This window comes from Culex quinquefasciatus, chromosome 2, assembly GCF_015732765.1.
Source record: "Culex quinquefasciatus strain JHB chromosome 2, VPISU_Cqui_1.0_pri_paternal, whole genome shotgun sequence".
Lineage (NCBI taxonomy): Eukaryota > Metazoa > Arthropoda > Insecta > Diptera > Culicidae > Culex > Culex quinquefasciatus.
Genome location: NC_051862.1, coordinates 86,883,858 through 86,900,453, shown reverse-complemented (window position 1 = coordinate 86,900,453; position 16,596 = coordinate 86,883,858). Strand labels below are relative to the sequence as shown.

Below are 16,596 nucleotides of genomic sequence, written 5' to 3'. Positions count from 1 at the left end.
ATATTGTATGGTTTAAGAGAAATCTACGAAACAAAAAGCGTAACGCTACCGCGTAAAAAGAGGTTTCTCTGTACTAAAGTACCAACAGTTAGAATCTTGCTTTTATCATAGACACCAGACGTAGCAGCTAGAGCAAAATAATTTGAAAATCGTGTGTAAAAATATGGCGGGTGATGTGATGTTCACTGAAAAGGCCTGGTGAAGAGGAAGCTTGTGGATGTTCACTGAATAGGCCTGGCGGAGAGACGGCTTGTGAATATACTGAAAAGGCCTGACGGAGTGATTGCTTGTTAATGCTCACTGAAACGCCAAACTCGTCGAAGGGCTTGTGGGAATCCGCTGGAAAGGTCCTAGCTTGAAGTCGAAGAATGAAAGGATAAAGAAAATGATTTCAAAATATGAAAGTATTCACCAAAAAAAAGAGTGAAATGCTCTGCTTGAGACATTGAAGAGAGTAATAAGAGAAAGGGAATAAGAGGTAGCAAACAAACTGGATGAAAGAAGAAGAGACCAATGAAAATATCAAATGGTTGTTGGCATCTTAGAGAACGCATTGAAAAAAGTTAAGAAAATAAATTTGTATGTCTTTTTAACAAGCAAATGTTAAAGAAAAAAAAGAGTTTGCATGTCTGTTGTGGCAGATAGAAAAAGTGTTATTGGATTGTTAGTGGTTTGCGGGAACGAAAATCAACATTTAGCAGGATCGGCGAGAGTTGGTGCTTGTCAAAATGCATGTTTGTGTAAGAGCATCAACATTCTACATAATCATAACTTATTAAGGCGTAGATTTTTTTTAGAGAAGGGGGAAGATGTGTGGGCCCGAATAGCCCCCTCGATCTGGTTGCGTACCAGACGCAGCCTTCCAGTGACAGCGCACGGACGCAGCCAAATGGATCTGACAGATCGCGGGACAGAGTCAGACGACGGCCTCTTTTCATCAAGTAACCGTCGAGCAAGTTGGTCGTCTCGCTGTGGGGGATTCCTCCGGGAAACCAACTCTCCCACAGAACTGACGCCACCTCGTAGTCTATTGCCACTTGCAAAAATAAGCCTGAATGTAGGCTGCAGTGCACCACAGCTTTTGCAGGAGCCGCATTCCGATTCTCACCAACATGATTTTGATGATGATAATTTTTTTTTAAATAAATTTAATTTTTGCTCTTAAATTAACTTACAACTATCTGAAGTGATACTATAAATAATTACTTTCGACATTTTAAAGCTTTTTTTGATCTACATAACAATATTCTCGACGAAAATAGGCAAGAAACACCCAACTACGTGCTTTTCAATGTTGTTGTTTACACTTGCCCTGACTGAAAAGTCCGTCGGACGTCCGTCGTTTGTCGTCCGTGCAATCGTACGACGTCGCACGACAATGTCGCGTGACTTTCGTACGAATGTCAGACGTTTTTGCACCAAAATGTAGTATTTGTCGTGCGATCGATAATCGAAATTGTACGACATTCGACCGACGTCGCACGGTTTTGTTATTTAGAATGTCGTGCTTTTGTCGTGTGCTGTCATTTCGCATTTTTAGGTTATGTTGATGTTGAAAAAACTGTTGTTTTGTTTTTAATTGATTTTTTTATTCATACTGTCAAAATTTCACAAAAATATTTACTTGTACACTTAATTTCACTTGCGGGTCGCCGTTTCTTCCCAAAATTCGTTTTTTTTTCTGAATTTGCCTTGACCGCAGCTTCCGGCTTAGGTGTTAGTGTTCTTCTGAGGCGGCCGTGGCAGCATCTTGGTCGTGTTGGACTTTTGCTCCTTGACGAGCTGATATAAATCCGCATGCGACGTCTTGAGGTCCCATAAGTCGCTATTGAAAATGATAAAGTTTAGTAAAGTACTTCAAAAGTAATTCTAAAAAAACGATTTTAACAAAAGACCGGAAGATTGTAAAAAGGGTGGTTTTAAGTGTTATTTAAATGTGAGGAAGGCACCAACCACCTAATGGTGGATAATGTAACGTTTTTTAGAAAATATTTGAAGACTTTGAGAATTTGAAGAATTGATAAATTCTAAAATTTAAGAATACTAACAATTTGCACAATATCAAGAAATTAAATAAATTTAGATTTTTCGAATTCTTGCATTCTTCAGTTCTGGAATGCTAGAATTTTTCAACTTTACTTACAACTTTACAATTTCAGCGTTTAAGTTTTTTTTTAGTTTTGGTATTTTAGATTTTTTAGTTTTCAGTTTGGAATTATTGGATTGAAAAGTTGAGAATTTGTTATGTTCCATTCATCCTTTTTTTAATTTCGATCGTCCAATCGCACTTCCAGCACACCAGTTCCATTAGGTATGCGTCGCAACCTCCCGCGGACGGTAAAACACCTAACACCAACCGCTTCCACGATCGCAAACTGGTTCCTTCCCGTCCCGTCTTCCGGAATGGCCCGCCGAGTAAACCATATTTCCCGTCCTCCTCCTACTCCGCCACGAAGACCAAAATCTGGAATACAAGACACTTTGATTCGGTCGCTCGCCCACTCCGGCCGGAACTTTCCGCCAGAAAAAGTAATTGAGCCTAGAATTGAACCTAGTAAACTACTTATCTATAAACTGTCCAAAATCTTCCAAAAGCCTAAATGCAACAACAACTGGTTCGACTCGGTTGCAATCAAGTCCGAACAAGATCAACTGAAGAGAACTGTCAAACTGTTTGCGTCGACGATAATCAACGTCGAATTGAAGGTAAATCGATTGAAAAAAAACCATGTCGAGCATGTCGAGTTTTTGTCGTCCGTTTGTCGTCCTTTCGACCAATCGATATCGAAACGATAAAATCAAAACCGTGCGACAACTCGTACGACGTGCGACATTTTTCAAACAGGGTGAGAGCAGTGCGGGAGAGTTGTCAAATCTCCTCTGCGACGACAGCGCCACAAACGGCTTGCCATTCTCGATAAAACCGTTAAATGTTTTTACACAAGGTGGTGATCGAGCCAAAACGTCTGTTGTCTGTGTTTTTATCTACAAGAACTTCGCCGCCCTTAGTTCCTAAAAGTTTGAATACTCGCCGAATCATCCGAAATTCGATGATCCGAAGGTTTGTAAGGGAATTCGGATATTCGAATCATGAACAAACAAAATGTTTGGTATATTTTTGTAATTACTCACATTTTACATCAAATTAGAGTTCTGCGACCGCATTCTAGTCAACTTTGAATAATTGATTGCCTATTGACTTACAAAATGCATTATTTCAATATTTCATCGCCTCCATTTTGGGCGCCATCTTGGATTTAATAATTCTAAATCACTTTAGAGTTGTTTAGGGGTCATTTAAGATTGTAAAAAACGAAAAAAAAATATCGAAAAAAAATTAACAAAATATATAGTTCATCTTCGTTCAATTCAATTTGGCACCACAAGTGAAAGCGACACTAATTTCCAACCAACTTCCAACATAACAGTAGCAGAAAGAGCTCTATAGACTGCACACCTTTATTTTGGGGGTGGAAACGGCAGACAACTCGTTTGAACGCCACCCTCGTGTCTTCATACGGCTTGGTGTAGGTGTACGATTGTCAAGCTTCTACGGTGCAAACATTCCACAAAACGAGCTAGCTATAGCGACTTGGCTTAGTTTGGTTGGTTTCGTTAGAATTTGAAAGCTCTCGTTGTCTCTTGGTTGGCTTGCGACTATTGCGAGAGCTATTTTCGAATAAATTACTCCCCGAGCAAATATTTGCTGAAATATTCATTCGACGAATTAGAATAAGAATGGAAATGCCATCCTTGGGTGGTGGGAAAGACGACTAAAGGAGTGTCGTTGTCGTCTGCGGCAGATGGTTTTCTGGGGGGCTTTGCTGAATAGTCTTGGGAAAAGTGAAAGTTTTTAGCCGTGTCAGTCAAACTGTGACATTACAAAGACAAGTTTGTGACAGAACGTTTATGTGGATCAATTGACCGCACACTGATGGACTCACAATCCAGGGATAATTTTTTGTGATTGTCAAGCTTAAAAAAAGAAAACTCTGATATTTTGTGGCTTCGTCATAAAAGTAATAATAAGGTAATAAAGTTGCACAAACAAAAACTAAAGTTTAAATTAAGTCCTCCCGGTCCACTCGGTCCTCTCGGCGAGAGCATGGCTTTGTTCACGAAATGGGTTTTACACACTGCTTTTACGTTATTTTCAAAGAGTCATGTCTCGTCCGGAAAATCCGAACAAAACCACCCACCCACCCATAATCCAACCCCGGACGGGTTTGGCTCGTGTCTGGTGTTGTCTGATCCCTCATCATCATATCATTCCACTTCTGGGCGAGATCCAAACCGGGGATTATTTCACCGACTCTGAGGGTTGGAATTTCACACCTGCTCAACCCACACACAGCCACGTGGCCAATAAACCAGCATTTTTCGGGTGTTTCCCACACACACATACGCATACACATTGGATCCATTATTCAAATGAGAGACAAATTTGGGTCACCTTCTTTGGTGCGGCAGGTGCGAACGCGTTGACACCGCACTTCCGGTCCGGCGAGGGTCAACCCCCGGATGTGTGACGGACGATGGCGGGACCGTTGATGATGAATTTGTTTTCCATCACACGATCCTGGCCCAACGGTTAATTTAGGACAGGGTCTGAATGATATACGGGGTCGTTTGATGTTGCTCCAAAATGGTTGCGATGGCTCAATATCAATTTTATGGCAAACACATTTGGGAACCGTTTTGTTTGACCCTGGCAATATCGATGTTTGAGGATATATTTTAGATGTTTATCCCAGATTGATAAAAGTCAATTTGCAATTTTTAAAAAAGACTAAAAGTTTTTTTCAATAAGAAATTTTTTGTAGTTTTCTCATAAGAATTATAAATCAGTGTTCAAAGTATAATCATTTTCGGTAAAAATAGTAAATTTGACAAACAAGCGTAATCGAGATATCTGGTGATTTTATGTTTTGCCGAATCAGTAGGTAAATAGATAGTGATTAATCCTTTAAGACTACAGAAAGCGATGCATATCAGAATGAGCATGAGTATGAGAGACCACCTATGGTTGCCCCTACGTTGCTGAACAAGAACGTAATATCCTTTCAGCACCACCGATCATAGGCTTCAACGATCTACTGGTGTTTCTCTTATCAACAGCATGTATGAGCGCGCTGAAAAGATAAATCACCATGATTGCCAAAACTAGATCAGTTGCGAATAGGTAGCAGTCATTGGCCACCAACGGCGCCCGCCATGTCAGTTTGTAGATCTCGATTTTAAGAGATAGGAATGTTAGTTATAACGGATCGCTACTAGGGCAGCTGGTTTACCCTGTGCTTACACCCCACAAGTGCCAGAAACCCTGGAAAACTTGTTAGTAGGGTTGGGTATTTGGTCAGGATTTACCATATGGGTAATTTTCCGCCAACTCACACAGCAGTTGCCCCGACCCCTCTTCGATTTGCGTGAAACTTTGGCCTAAGGGGTAACTTTTGTCCCTGATCACGAATCCGAGGTCCGTTTTTTGATATCTCATGACGGAAGGGCGGTACGACCCCTTCCATTTTTGATCATGCGAAAAAAGAGGTGTTTTTCAATAATTTGCAGCCTGAAACGGTGATGAGATAGAAATTTGGTGTCAAAGGGACTTTTATGTAAAATTAGACGCCCGATTTGATGGCGTACTCAGAATTCCGAAAAAACGTATTTTTCATCGAAAAAACACTAAAAAAAATTAAAAAATTCTCCCATTTTCCGTTACTCGACTGTAAAAAAATTTGAAACATATCATTTTATGGAAAATTTAATGTACTTTTCGAATCTACATTGACCCAGAACGGTCATTTTTTCATTTAGAACAAAAGATTTCATTTTAAAACTTATTGTTTTTTTTAACATTGCAGCGTTATTTTTTAGAGTGTAACAATGTTCTACAAATTTTGCTTTTTCAAAACTTTTTTTCGTAAAATCGCGATAACTCGTTATGTTTATAAGCAAACCCCTTATGCCTGTACATCAAAATTTTTGTAATTATCTGTTCTACAACTTTGTAGAACATTGTAACATTTAAAAAATAACCCTGCAAAGTTAGAAAAAACACGAAATTGAAATTGAAAACATGACCCTTCTGGGTCAATGAAGATTCGAAAAGTACATTAAATTTTCCATAAAATAGGAGAATTTTTAAAACTTTTTTAGTGTTTTTTTTCGATGAATAATACGTTTTTTTTTTGGAATTCTGAGTACGCCATTAAATCGGGCGTCTAATTTTACATAAAAGTCCCTTTGACACCAAATTTCTATCTCATCACCGTTTCAGGCTGCAAATTATTGAAAAACACCTCTTTTTTCGCTTGTTAAAAAATGGAAGAGGTCGTACCGCCCCTCCGTCACGAGATATCAAAAAAAGGACCTCGGATTCGTGATCAGGGACAAAAGTTACGCCTTACGACAAAGTTTCACGCAAATCGAAGAGGGGTCGGGGCAACTTTTCCCGATTTCGTGTGAGTTGGTAGAGAATTACCCAACTCTATCCTCGGTAATCCATAAAAGTTTAATGCTAATCTAGATTGCCTATAACCCAAGAAACATTATTATCCTTCTACTGCCCAATTTTTTTTCGATTTTTTTTATTTTTCCCTTTACTTCGCTTGTTTTATGTTTTTCTTGTTTCATTTTTAGTATTTTAATTTGCATTTATCTTGTTTAGTTTATGTTTGTTTTTGGTAGAATTTGGCCTATTCTGCCACCTCCTATTATTTAATTTTGCCTATGATTTTTTTTCTTGTTTTGCAGTCAGTTTGGGACACTAGAAAAATTACGGCATACTTCTTTTTATTTTAAATATAGGAAATGTTAGTAAAAAACACAGCCAAATTTGACCCCAAAAAAATTACATTTTTAAAAACATTGGCAAAGTTACATTAAACAAGTAAAACTTCCAACTCATAAATTTTCTAAAATTTTAAGAGTTCTTCTTTTCATTGCATTTTAAGGATCAAAAATTGGTTGAAAAATTAATTTTTGGCGATTTTTTAAATCGAAACCCGTCTAAAAGCGGGGTTGGGTTGTAGAGGGGTTAAGCTTGAAGAGCTTGTTATGCCAGATTTTCATCTTGTTGTAATTATGATGACTTTTTTTATAAAACTATGTTCTTATTATTGTTTTACATTTGAAAAAAGTTAGAGAATCGACTATTTTGGTGAAGAAAAAATTAATTATATTTTTTGTTTTTGTTTTTTTTTGGTTTAACAAGTTTCATAGATTGTATATTAAAATACATTTAAAGCACTTGAACGCAACAAGTTTAACGCAAGGATTTAAAATAAAGGCACAAGAAGTTGTAGGAAAATTCTATGAAAACCGTGACATTCTCTTTTTTTGTTAGATATTTGCATTTGTATCTAATTTTTCCTTGATAGTAAAACGTTGTCAGAAACATCAGCCTCACCAAAAATATGATCAGCTTAGTTTATTGCTCCCAGTCACGTCCTGCTGACCTGTGCCACACCAGAAAATGTTAAACCTCATCCAACACAGTCCTGTTCAGTTGACTGCCACAAAACTTCCTGCCAGTCACCCACCACTCCTCTTCACTCCTGAAACGGACTGACATGTCCGTATTTGCATAACGCTTTATTTAGAGCGACTACCACAACAGTGAAGCACAGGAGAGCAGGATCTTCCCACCATCAGAGTCCAACCCACCAACCAACCAAGCCAAAATCCAACATAAGTCTGTCACGCGTTATCGCATGTCTGGACGGGAATCGCACACGTTCTTCCGGTCTGCATCCAGGCGCCCCTCCCCCCTCTCCTCTCCCAAATGTATGCAATATCCTTAATTTTAATATTGTTCCACCAGACGACGACGGAATTTGACGACGTGTTTGCCGCGTCCAAAGCTGGTGGCGAAATGTGTTTGTGTCTTAAATATGCACTCCACACTTAATTCCATTAAAAAATAACTTTTATTTCGCAAAACTGTTCCTCCCACTCACACACAAATCTGCGTCTGTCTGTGGCGAATGTCTGCGCAGCATGCTGATATGACGGTGATATATGCAGCGACGACTTATGGCGCCAACCGACCGACGTCGGAATGATTAATTATGAAGATGCAAAGTGTTTCCGGGAAATGACGTCGACGTGTGGGTGGCGCCTACATTCTGGAGCAAACATGGCCTCGTGTCCCCAAAAGATAGATGGCGCGGTGTCAACTTTGACTTTTGCTGCGTAAAGACCCTTCTCAAAATGGTAAAGATAGCGAAATTTCGTTATTTTCCATGTCAACCCCGAAACGACATTAAGGTTCAATCAGCCAAAAATGCCCCCTAAAGGGCTGCTGCTCCACGATGGCGTGCAGTACTCCACTTGCCCCGGAATAACTGTATCATGGCGCCAGAAAATGGCAAACAAGGAAGAGTGAATCGAGAAAATAAAACACTGACGACGAGCTTGACTTTAGTGAGCGTATGCGTTGGTATGTTAGTAGATTCATGCTAAACATATATGGTCAACGCTGGAGAGGAAAAGCTAAGAAAAACGAAAATTTCATTCCCTCTTTCTTTCAAGAAAGAGTCCCTTGGGGAGCAGTGGCACGAAATTTCTGGGAAAGAAGCTTGATCCTGGTTGGCTGGAGTTGAAGCTGATGGGTCGTCCATAGAAGGTGTAGTTGGCAAAAGAAGTGTTTGCTTACTTGTTTACTTGATATATCTTATTTATTTAGGATGACCACATATCTGGGACGCCTAGACACCTGTGTACCCTAGACTATTGGAGCGGGTATCCCAAAAGTCTAAGCACCACGATTATCTGTATATCTCAGTATTGATAATTTAAAAAAATATTTTACTAAAGGTTCTGAGCATCTTAAGTATATGGGCGTCCCATGATAAAAGCTGTCTCAACTTGTTAAAGATGTAGGCGCTCCTGTGGTCTATACATATATCAAATATCTCCAATTTTCTGAAACAACCAATATCTAGGCGTTGCAATTGTTTAAACATCCTGATTAACTAGGCGTCCTAAATGTCCAAATGTCCAAATGTCCTAGATGTCCAAATGTCCAAATGTCCAAATGTCCAAATGTCCAAATGTCCAAATGTCCAAGTGTCCAAATGTCCAAATGTCCAAATGTCCAAATGTCCAAATGTCCAAATGGCCATTAGTTCAAATGTCCAAATGTCAAATGTCAAAATGTCCAAATGTCCAAATGTCCAAAAGTCCAAAAGTCCAAATGTCCAAATGTCCAAATGTCCAAATGTCCAAATGTCCAAATGTCCAAATGTCCAAATGTCCAAATGTCCAAATGTCTAAATGTCCAAATGTCCAAATGTCCAAATGTCCAAATGTCCAAATGTCCAAATGTCCAAATGTCCAAATGTCCAAATTCTAAATACAAAATTTCCAAATTTCCAAATTGAAAAAAAACTCCAAAATTCCAAATTTTGAAATTACCAAATTTCCCAACTTGGAAATTTCAAAATTTCCAAATGTCCAAATGTCCAAATGTCCAAATAACCAAATGTCCAAATATCGAAATATCAAAATGTCCAAATTCTAAATAAAAAATTTCCAAATTTTCAAATTGAAAAAAAACTCCAAAATTCCAAACTTTGAAATTACCAAATTTCCCAACTTCGAAATTTCAAAATTTCCAAATATCCAAATATCCAAATATCCAATTTTCCAATTTTCCAATTTTCCAAATTTCCAAATTTCCAAATTTCCAAATTTCCAAATTTAAAAATTTTCAAATTTCCAAATATCCAAATTTCCCAATTTCCAAACTTCCAAATTTCCAAATTTCCAAATTTCCAAATTTTCAAATTTCCAAATTTCCAAATTTCCAAATTTCCAAATTTCCAAATTTCCAAATTTCCAAATTTCCAAATTTCCAAATTTCCAAATTTCCAAATTTCAAATTTCCAAATTCCCAATTTCCAAATTCCCCCAAATTCAAATTCCAAATTTCCAAATTTCCAAATTTCCAAATTTCCAAATTTCCAAATTTCCAAATTTCCAAATTTCCAAATTTCCAAATTTCCAAATTTCCAAATTTCCAAATTTCCAAATTTCCAAATTTCCAAATTTCCAAATTTCCAAATTTCCAAATTTCCAAATTTCCAAATTTCAAATTTCCAAATTTCCAAATTTCCAAATTTCCAAATTTCCAAATTTCCAAATTTCCAAATTTCAAATTTCCAAATTTCCAAATTTCCAAATTTCCAAATTTCCAAATTTCCAAATTTCCAAATTTCCAAATTTCCAAATTTCCAAATTTTCAAATTTCCAAATTTCCAATTTTCCAATTTTCCCATTTTCCAAATTTCGAAATTTTCCAATATCCCAATTTCCCAATTTCCCAATTTCCCAATTTCTGAATTTCCACAATACCAAATTTTCAAATTTCCAAGAATTTGTATATATTTTTTTCTATTTTTGTATTTTTGTATTTTTGTACTTTTGTATTTTTGTATTTTTGTATTTTTGTATTTTTGTATTTTTGTATTTTTGTATTTTTGTATTTTTGTATTTTTGTATTTTTGTATTTTTGTATTTTTGTATTTTTGTATTTTTGTATTTTTGTATTTTTGTATTTTTGTATTTTTGTATTTTGTATTTTTGTATTTTTGTATTTTTGTATTTTTGTATTTTTGTATTTTTGTATTTTGTATTTTTGTATTTTTGTATTTTGTATTTTTGTATTTTTGTATTTTTGTATTTTGTATTTTTGTATTTTTGTATTTTTGTATTTTGTATTTTTGTATTTTTGTATTTTTGTATTTTTGTATTTTTGTATTTTTGTATTTTTGTATTTTTGTATTTTGTATTTTTGTATTTTTGTATTTTTGTATTTTGTATTTTTGTATTTTTGTATTTTTGTATTTTTGTATTTTGTATTTTTGTATTTTTGTATTTTGTATTTTTGTATTTTTGTATTTTTGTATTTTTGTATTTTTGTATTTTTGTATTTTGTATTTTTGTATTTTTGTATTTTTGTATTTTTGTATTTTTGTATTTTTGTATTTTTGTATTTTTGTATTTTTGTATTTTTGTATTTTTGTATTTTTGTATTTTGTATTTTTGTATTTTTGTATTTTTGTATTTTTGTATTTTTGTATTTTTGTATTTTGTATTTTTGTATTTTGTATTTTTGTATTTTTGTATTTTTGTATTTTTGTATTTTTGTATTTTTGTATTTTTGTATTTTTGTATTTTTGTATTTTGTATTTTTGTATTTTTGTATTTTTGTATTTTTGTATTTTGTATTTTTGTATTTTTGTATTTTTGTATTTTGTATTTTGTATTTTGTATTTTTGTATTTTGTATTTTTGTATTTTTGTATTTTGTATTTTTGTATTTTTGTATTTTTGTATTTTGTATTTTTGTATTTTTGTATTTTTGTATTTTTGTATTTTGTATTTTTGTATTTTTGTATTTTTGTATTTTGTATTTTTGTATTTTTGTATTTTTGTATTTTTGTATTTTTGTATTTTTGTATTTTGTATTTTTGTATTTTTGTATTTTTGTATTTTTGTATTTTTGTATTTTTGTATTTTTGTATTTTTGTATTTTTGTATTTTGTATTTTTGTATTTTTGTATTTTTGTATTTTGTATTTTTGTATTTTTGTATTTTTGTATTTTTGTATTTTGTATTTTTGTATTTTTGTATTTTGTATTTTTGTATTTTGTATTTTTGTATTTTTGTATTTTGGTATTTTGTATTTTGTATTTTTGTATTTTTGTATTTTTGTATTTTTGTATTTTTGTATTTTGTATTTTTGTATTTTTGTATTTTTGTATTTTTGTATTTTTGTATTTTTGTATTTTTGTATTTTGTATTTTTGTATTTTTGTATTTTTGTATTTTGTATTTTTGTATTTTTGTATTTTGTATTTTTGTATTTTTGTATTTTTGTATTTTTGTATTTTTGTATTTTTGTATTTTTGTATTTTTGTATTTTTGTATTTTTGTATTTTTGTATTTTGTATTTTTGTATTTTGTATTTTTGTATTTTTGTATTTTGTATTTTTGTATTTTTGTATTTTTGTATTTTGTATTTTGTATTTTTGTATTTTTGTATTTTTGTATTTTTGTATTTTTGTATTTTTGTATTTTTGTATTTTTGTATTTTTGTATTTTTGTATTTTTGTATTTTTGTATTTTGTATTTTTGTATTTTTGTATTTTTGTATTTTTGTATTTTTGTATTTTTGTATTTTTGTATTTTTGTATTTTTGTATTTTTGTATTTTGTATTTTGTATTTTTGTATTTTTGTATTTTTGTATTTTTGTATTTTTGTATTTTTGTATTTTTGTATTTTTGTATTTTTGTATTTTGTATTTTTGTATTTTTGTATTTTTGTATTTTTGTATTTTTGTATTTTTGTATTTTTGTATTTTTGTATTTTTGTATTTTTGTATTTTGTATTTTGTATTTTTGTATTTTTGTATTTTTGTATTTTTGTATTTTTGTATTTTTGTATTTTTGTATTTTTGTATTTTTGTATTTTTGTATTTTTGTATTTTTGTATTTTTGTATTTTGTATTTTTGTATTTTGTATTTTTGTATTTTTGTATTTTTGTATTTTTGTATTTTTGTATTTTTGTATTTTTGTATTTTTGTATTTTGTATTTTTGTATTTTTGTATTTTTGTATTTTTGTATTTTTGTATTTTTGTATTTTGTATTTTTGTATTTTTGTATTTTTGTATTTTTGTATTTTGTATTTTTGTATTTTTGTATTTTGTATTTTTGTATTTTTGTATTTTTGTATTTTTGTATTTTTGTATTTTTGTATTTTTGTATTTTTGTATTTTTGTATTTTGTATTTTTGTATTTTTGTATTTTTGTATTTTTGTATTTTTGTATTTTTGTATTTTGTATTTTGTATTTTTGTATTTTTGTATTTTTGTATTTTTGTATTTTTGTATTTTTGTATTTTTGTATTTTTGTATTTTTGTATTTTTGTATTTTTGTATTTTTGTATTTTTGTATTTTTGTATTTTTGTATTTTTGTATTTTTGTATTTTTGTATTTTTGTATTTTTGTATTTTTGTATTTTGTATTTTTGTATTTTTGTATTTTTGTATTTTTGTATTTTTGTATTTTGTATTTTGTATTTTTGTATTTTTGTATTTTTGTATTTTTGTATTTTTGTATTTTTGTATTTTTGTATTTTTGTATTTTGTTTTTTGTATTTTTGTATTTTTGTATTTTTGTATTTTTGTATTTTTGTATTTTTGTATTTTTGTATTTTTGCATTTTTGTATTTTTGTATTTTTGTATTTTTGTATTTTTGTATTTTTGTATTTTTGTATTTTTGTATTTTTGTATTTTTGTATTTTTGTATTTTTGTATTTTTGTATTTTTGTATTTTTATATTTTGAAAGATTATTAGAATTGCGTCCTTTGACGACATCTCCTAACCCAGATTTAAAAAAAAACAAGTCACTGCCAGAGTGACACGTGTGTGTGCGTCTCTCTTTCTGTGTGCGGCGGAGTATAACTTATTTATATGCAAATTTTTCTTGACGATGCACACATGCTGCTGTTGCTGGCTTCGACTTCGCTACAACTTCCCCTGGAATGGCAGAAGAGATGTCGTTTGTGCCTTGGCGTCGTCGTGAGTACATACAATTTCCCATCAGCTGGCTTCCTCGCCAATCCTCTGCTGACCGACCAACCCCGATGTTTTGGCGCTATTATGGAGCAATGTCGAGCTGTTGTTGCCCTTTTATGTGTGGCTTCCGGGGGGGTTCGAGCGTCGTTCGTCATGGTCATGGCTGTGAACTGAGCAAGGCTCCCCCCGTAACACAGGGGTAACAGATTGGATTAGCTGACCGAAAAAAATAAGAAAAAGTAAAGGCCACATATGTTAGCAGGATGTCTTCTGCTGCGAGGACAGGAAGTCGCTTTGGCTAGGTGGACTTCAAGGAATGGAATAAAATAAAACTTCTAGAAAAAAACTTGAAAGTTGCTGTTGGAAATGGGACACATTTTAAAGAAAACTTTCTCTTTCCTTTTCAACTGTGGGAATGTTTCGATGACGAAAGTTAGTTTGTAGTTTTGATGGTAGAAATGTGTACCTGATTCTGAATTTGTTTTGGTCGTGTTTTTGGTCACTTTAAACTACAATATCAAAATCCAAATCTCAAGCAAAGATCTTAAAAAATACCCCATTTTCTCTTCTCTCCCTCTCAGACATCACGGCTCGTCACCACCACCTCCGGCGCCACCGCCCGGGATGGAGTTCAAGCACGGCTCCAACACGGCCACCATTGCCACGATAGACGGCGGAAACCCGCCACTTCCGGCCACCCTGCTCCACCCGCCCGCCTCGCCCACCAACGTCGGCTGCTGCGCGATAAGCCGCCGAATTCCCCCGCGGCCGCCGTCGGAGATTTACTTCGAGAGCCGCGGCAAGTGCTGCAAGAAGCTGCTCCGATACAACGGATATCCGAACAAGGTGAGTTATGGGAGGAAGAAGAAGAAGATTCCCTGAGCCCCTCCGGCAGATGCCACGAGGAGGCAAAATTTGAATTGGATTCTGGGCCCGTGGTTTGGGAGATCATGGCAAGCGCGCGAGAGGGAATCGATTGGCTTTTTGAATATTTATTTATTTTATATTGCTTTTTTTTCTTTTTTAAGTCTCTAAAGGGGATTAGGGCAGGGTTGCCAAACTTTCATTCTCGGTACAGTTAACAAAGATAGTTCACATAAAAAAATCAACTTTTGATATTGAAGTTTAAAAGATTCAAGTTACAAATAATAGCTATGGTACATTCACAAAGTGCAGCTAAAACTAGCCGGGTAAGGAAAAATGAACAAGGAAAGTGTTGATTTCAAGGGGATGAGGGAAATTCTCCACGTACCTATTCCAAAGAAGTTTTGTAAAATTTTTAAGGTTCTGGGATTATGTTTAAAAAAAAATCGTTGATTAATAAAACCTAAAAGTTTACAGACAATATTCTCGTTTACACTACGTTTCTTAAAGAGTTTTTTTATTTACGCTTTGAAAATTTTGACTTGTTTTTTACTAAAATTGGATTAACTAACATTTCAGTAAATCTGTTTGTGTTTATGTTGATTTCCCGCTAAAACTTCTAAAAAAAGGAAGATTTTTATTTGAAAGGTTTGAATAAACAAATAAAAAGAGCACGCAACGTAAACAAATTTGATTGTCGGGGTCCCGAGTTATTAAAACAAATGTTAACGGTAGTTGGGCATGTACGTGCGTCAAACGCGTTCTGTCCTGAAATCCCTTTGGCCAGTTGTCGTATCGTAAAACGGGGTGACTTTGATAGCCGGGGTGACTTTGATAGGTTTGAGATTTTTCCGCAAAATGAAGAGTACAATTAAGATACGTACGGAATTGTTTAGAATCATACTGACCGTGGTAGAAAAATGTTCAAAGAACCTCAAAAAGAACTTTTCATAAAATTTTGAAAAGTTTAAAAAGTTAGTTTACTATAGTTAAGAAAATGTCGATGAAAGTCATTATTTTTAACTTCTCAAAGTGTCATGATTTTTTTAATGAACACGATTTTGAATCGGCAAACGGAATGCATTTTCGGATTCTTTGGAAAAGGAAGAAGAAGGTTTAATAAGTTTGTAAATAATAAATAATATGTGTTTTTGAAACACAATTAAAAAACAAATCTCCAAATTTATAGGCAATTTTAGTTGAACAAATTTCATGTAAAATGTGAAAATTTGTGATATGTGCTTTGAATTCAGTTTTAAATGCAATATAAATCGATGATTTTATAAACAAAACTAGTTTTGACAAATTTCAGGCAAAATTCCAATATTTTAACAATTTTACCTAAAATTTGTTTGTATTTTGTTAAAAAGTTTATAAACTTAGTTAACTAAATAGAAACATTGATTTTGTTTTTCTTAAAAACTTTATCAGCTGCTTAAGTAATGGTACATTTAACGAACAAATAAAGTGTGAACATCTAAAATATGATTTTAACAAGAAACACTATGACTATCAAAGTCACCCCGGAATTTAATTTAAGAATTTTTAACGTAACTATTTTTCTAAACACTATTGAAAAAACTTTTTTTCCAAAAAAGTGCATGGACAATGTGTAGCCTACCCTAGTACATGCTTTAAGAGCGAGTCCACGAGCAAAGCATACCCATCTCGCATCGACCTCTCCAATCTGCCTGAAATTTTCATGGGTTGTTTGTACAGCATCTGTCCAAAATATGAGCACTCTAGGTCAACGGAAAGTGGGGCAAATCGGGACACAAAGTTTGAAGGTTCAAAAACGTCAAAAATCGTAAAAAGGCTGTAACTTGGGCAAAATTCAATTTAATTTCAAAATTCAAAATGCATCTGAAAGAGCTTAAAAAATGCAACAAAATGCAGGATAGAGCATCCCAATTGGTTGAATCTAAAGGGAGTTATTGGCATTTTAGTGAAAAAATAGCATAATTTTCAAACTGAAATAAAAAAGTGTTCCATCCAGATATCAACTCGAATCGACCTGCAGCTTGTAGAGGACATCTGGGACTAGCATCTGAGACTGAGACCGCTTTGGGTAAGGCAGTTTAACATATCAAATAGACACTTTTACTTTTAGTGAATTTTTTGGTAGTGAATTTTTGCTCGGAGGA

The 16,596-nt window shown here is 33.3% G+C and overlaps 1 protein-coding gene across 6 annotated transcripts in view; it reads left to right on the top strand.

Moving 5' to 3' along the window:
• The window catches only part of LOC6046545, a 182,948-nt gene that overhangs the window by 35,281 nt on the left and 131,071 nt on the right, over positions 1-16,596 (top strand). For all 6 annotated transcript variants that reach the window (XM_038251251.1, XM_038251253.1, XM_038251250.1 and 3 more), the window contains one exon: positions 14,170-14,434. In XM_038251251.1, coding sequence (XP_038107179.1) covers positions 14,213-14,434 — 222 coding nt within the window. In that variant the 5' untranslated portion in view covers positions 14,170-14,212. The remainder of the gene's footprint in view (positions 1-14,169; positions 14,435-16,596) is intronic.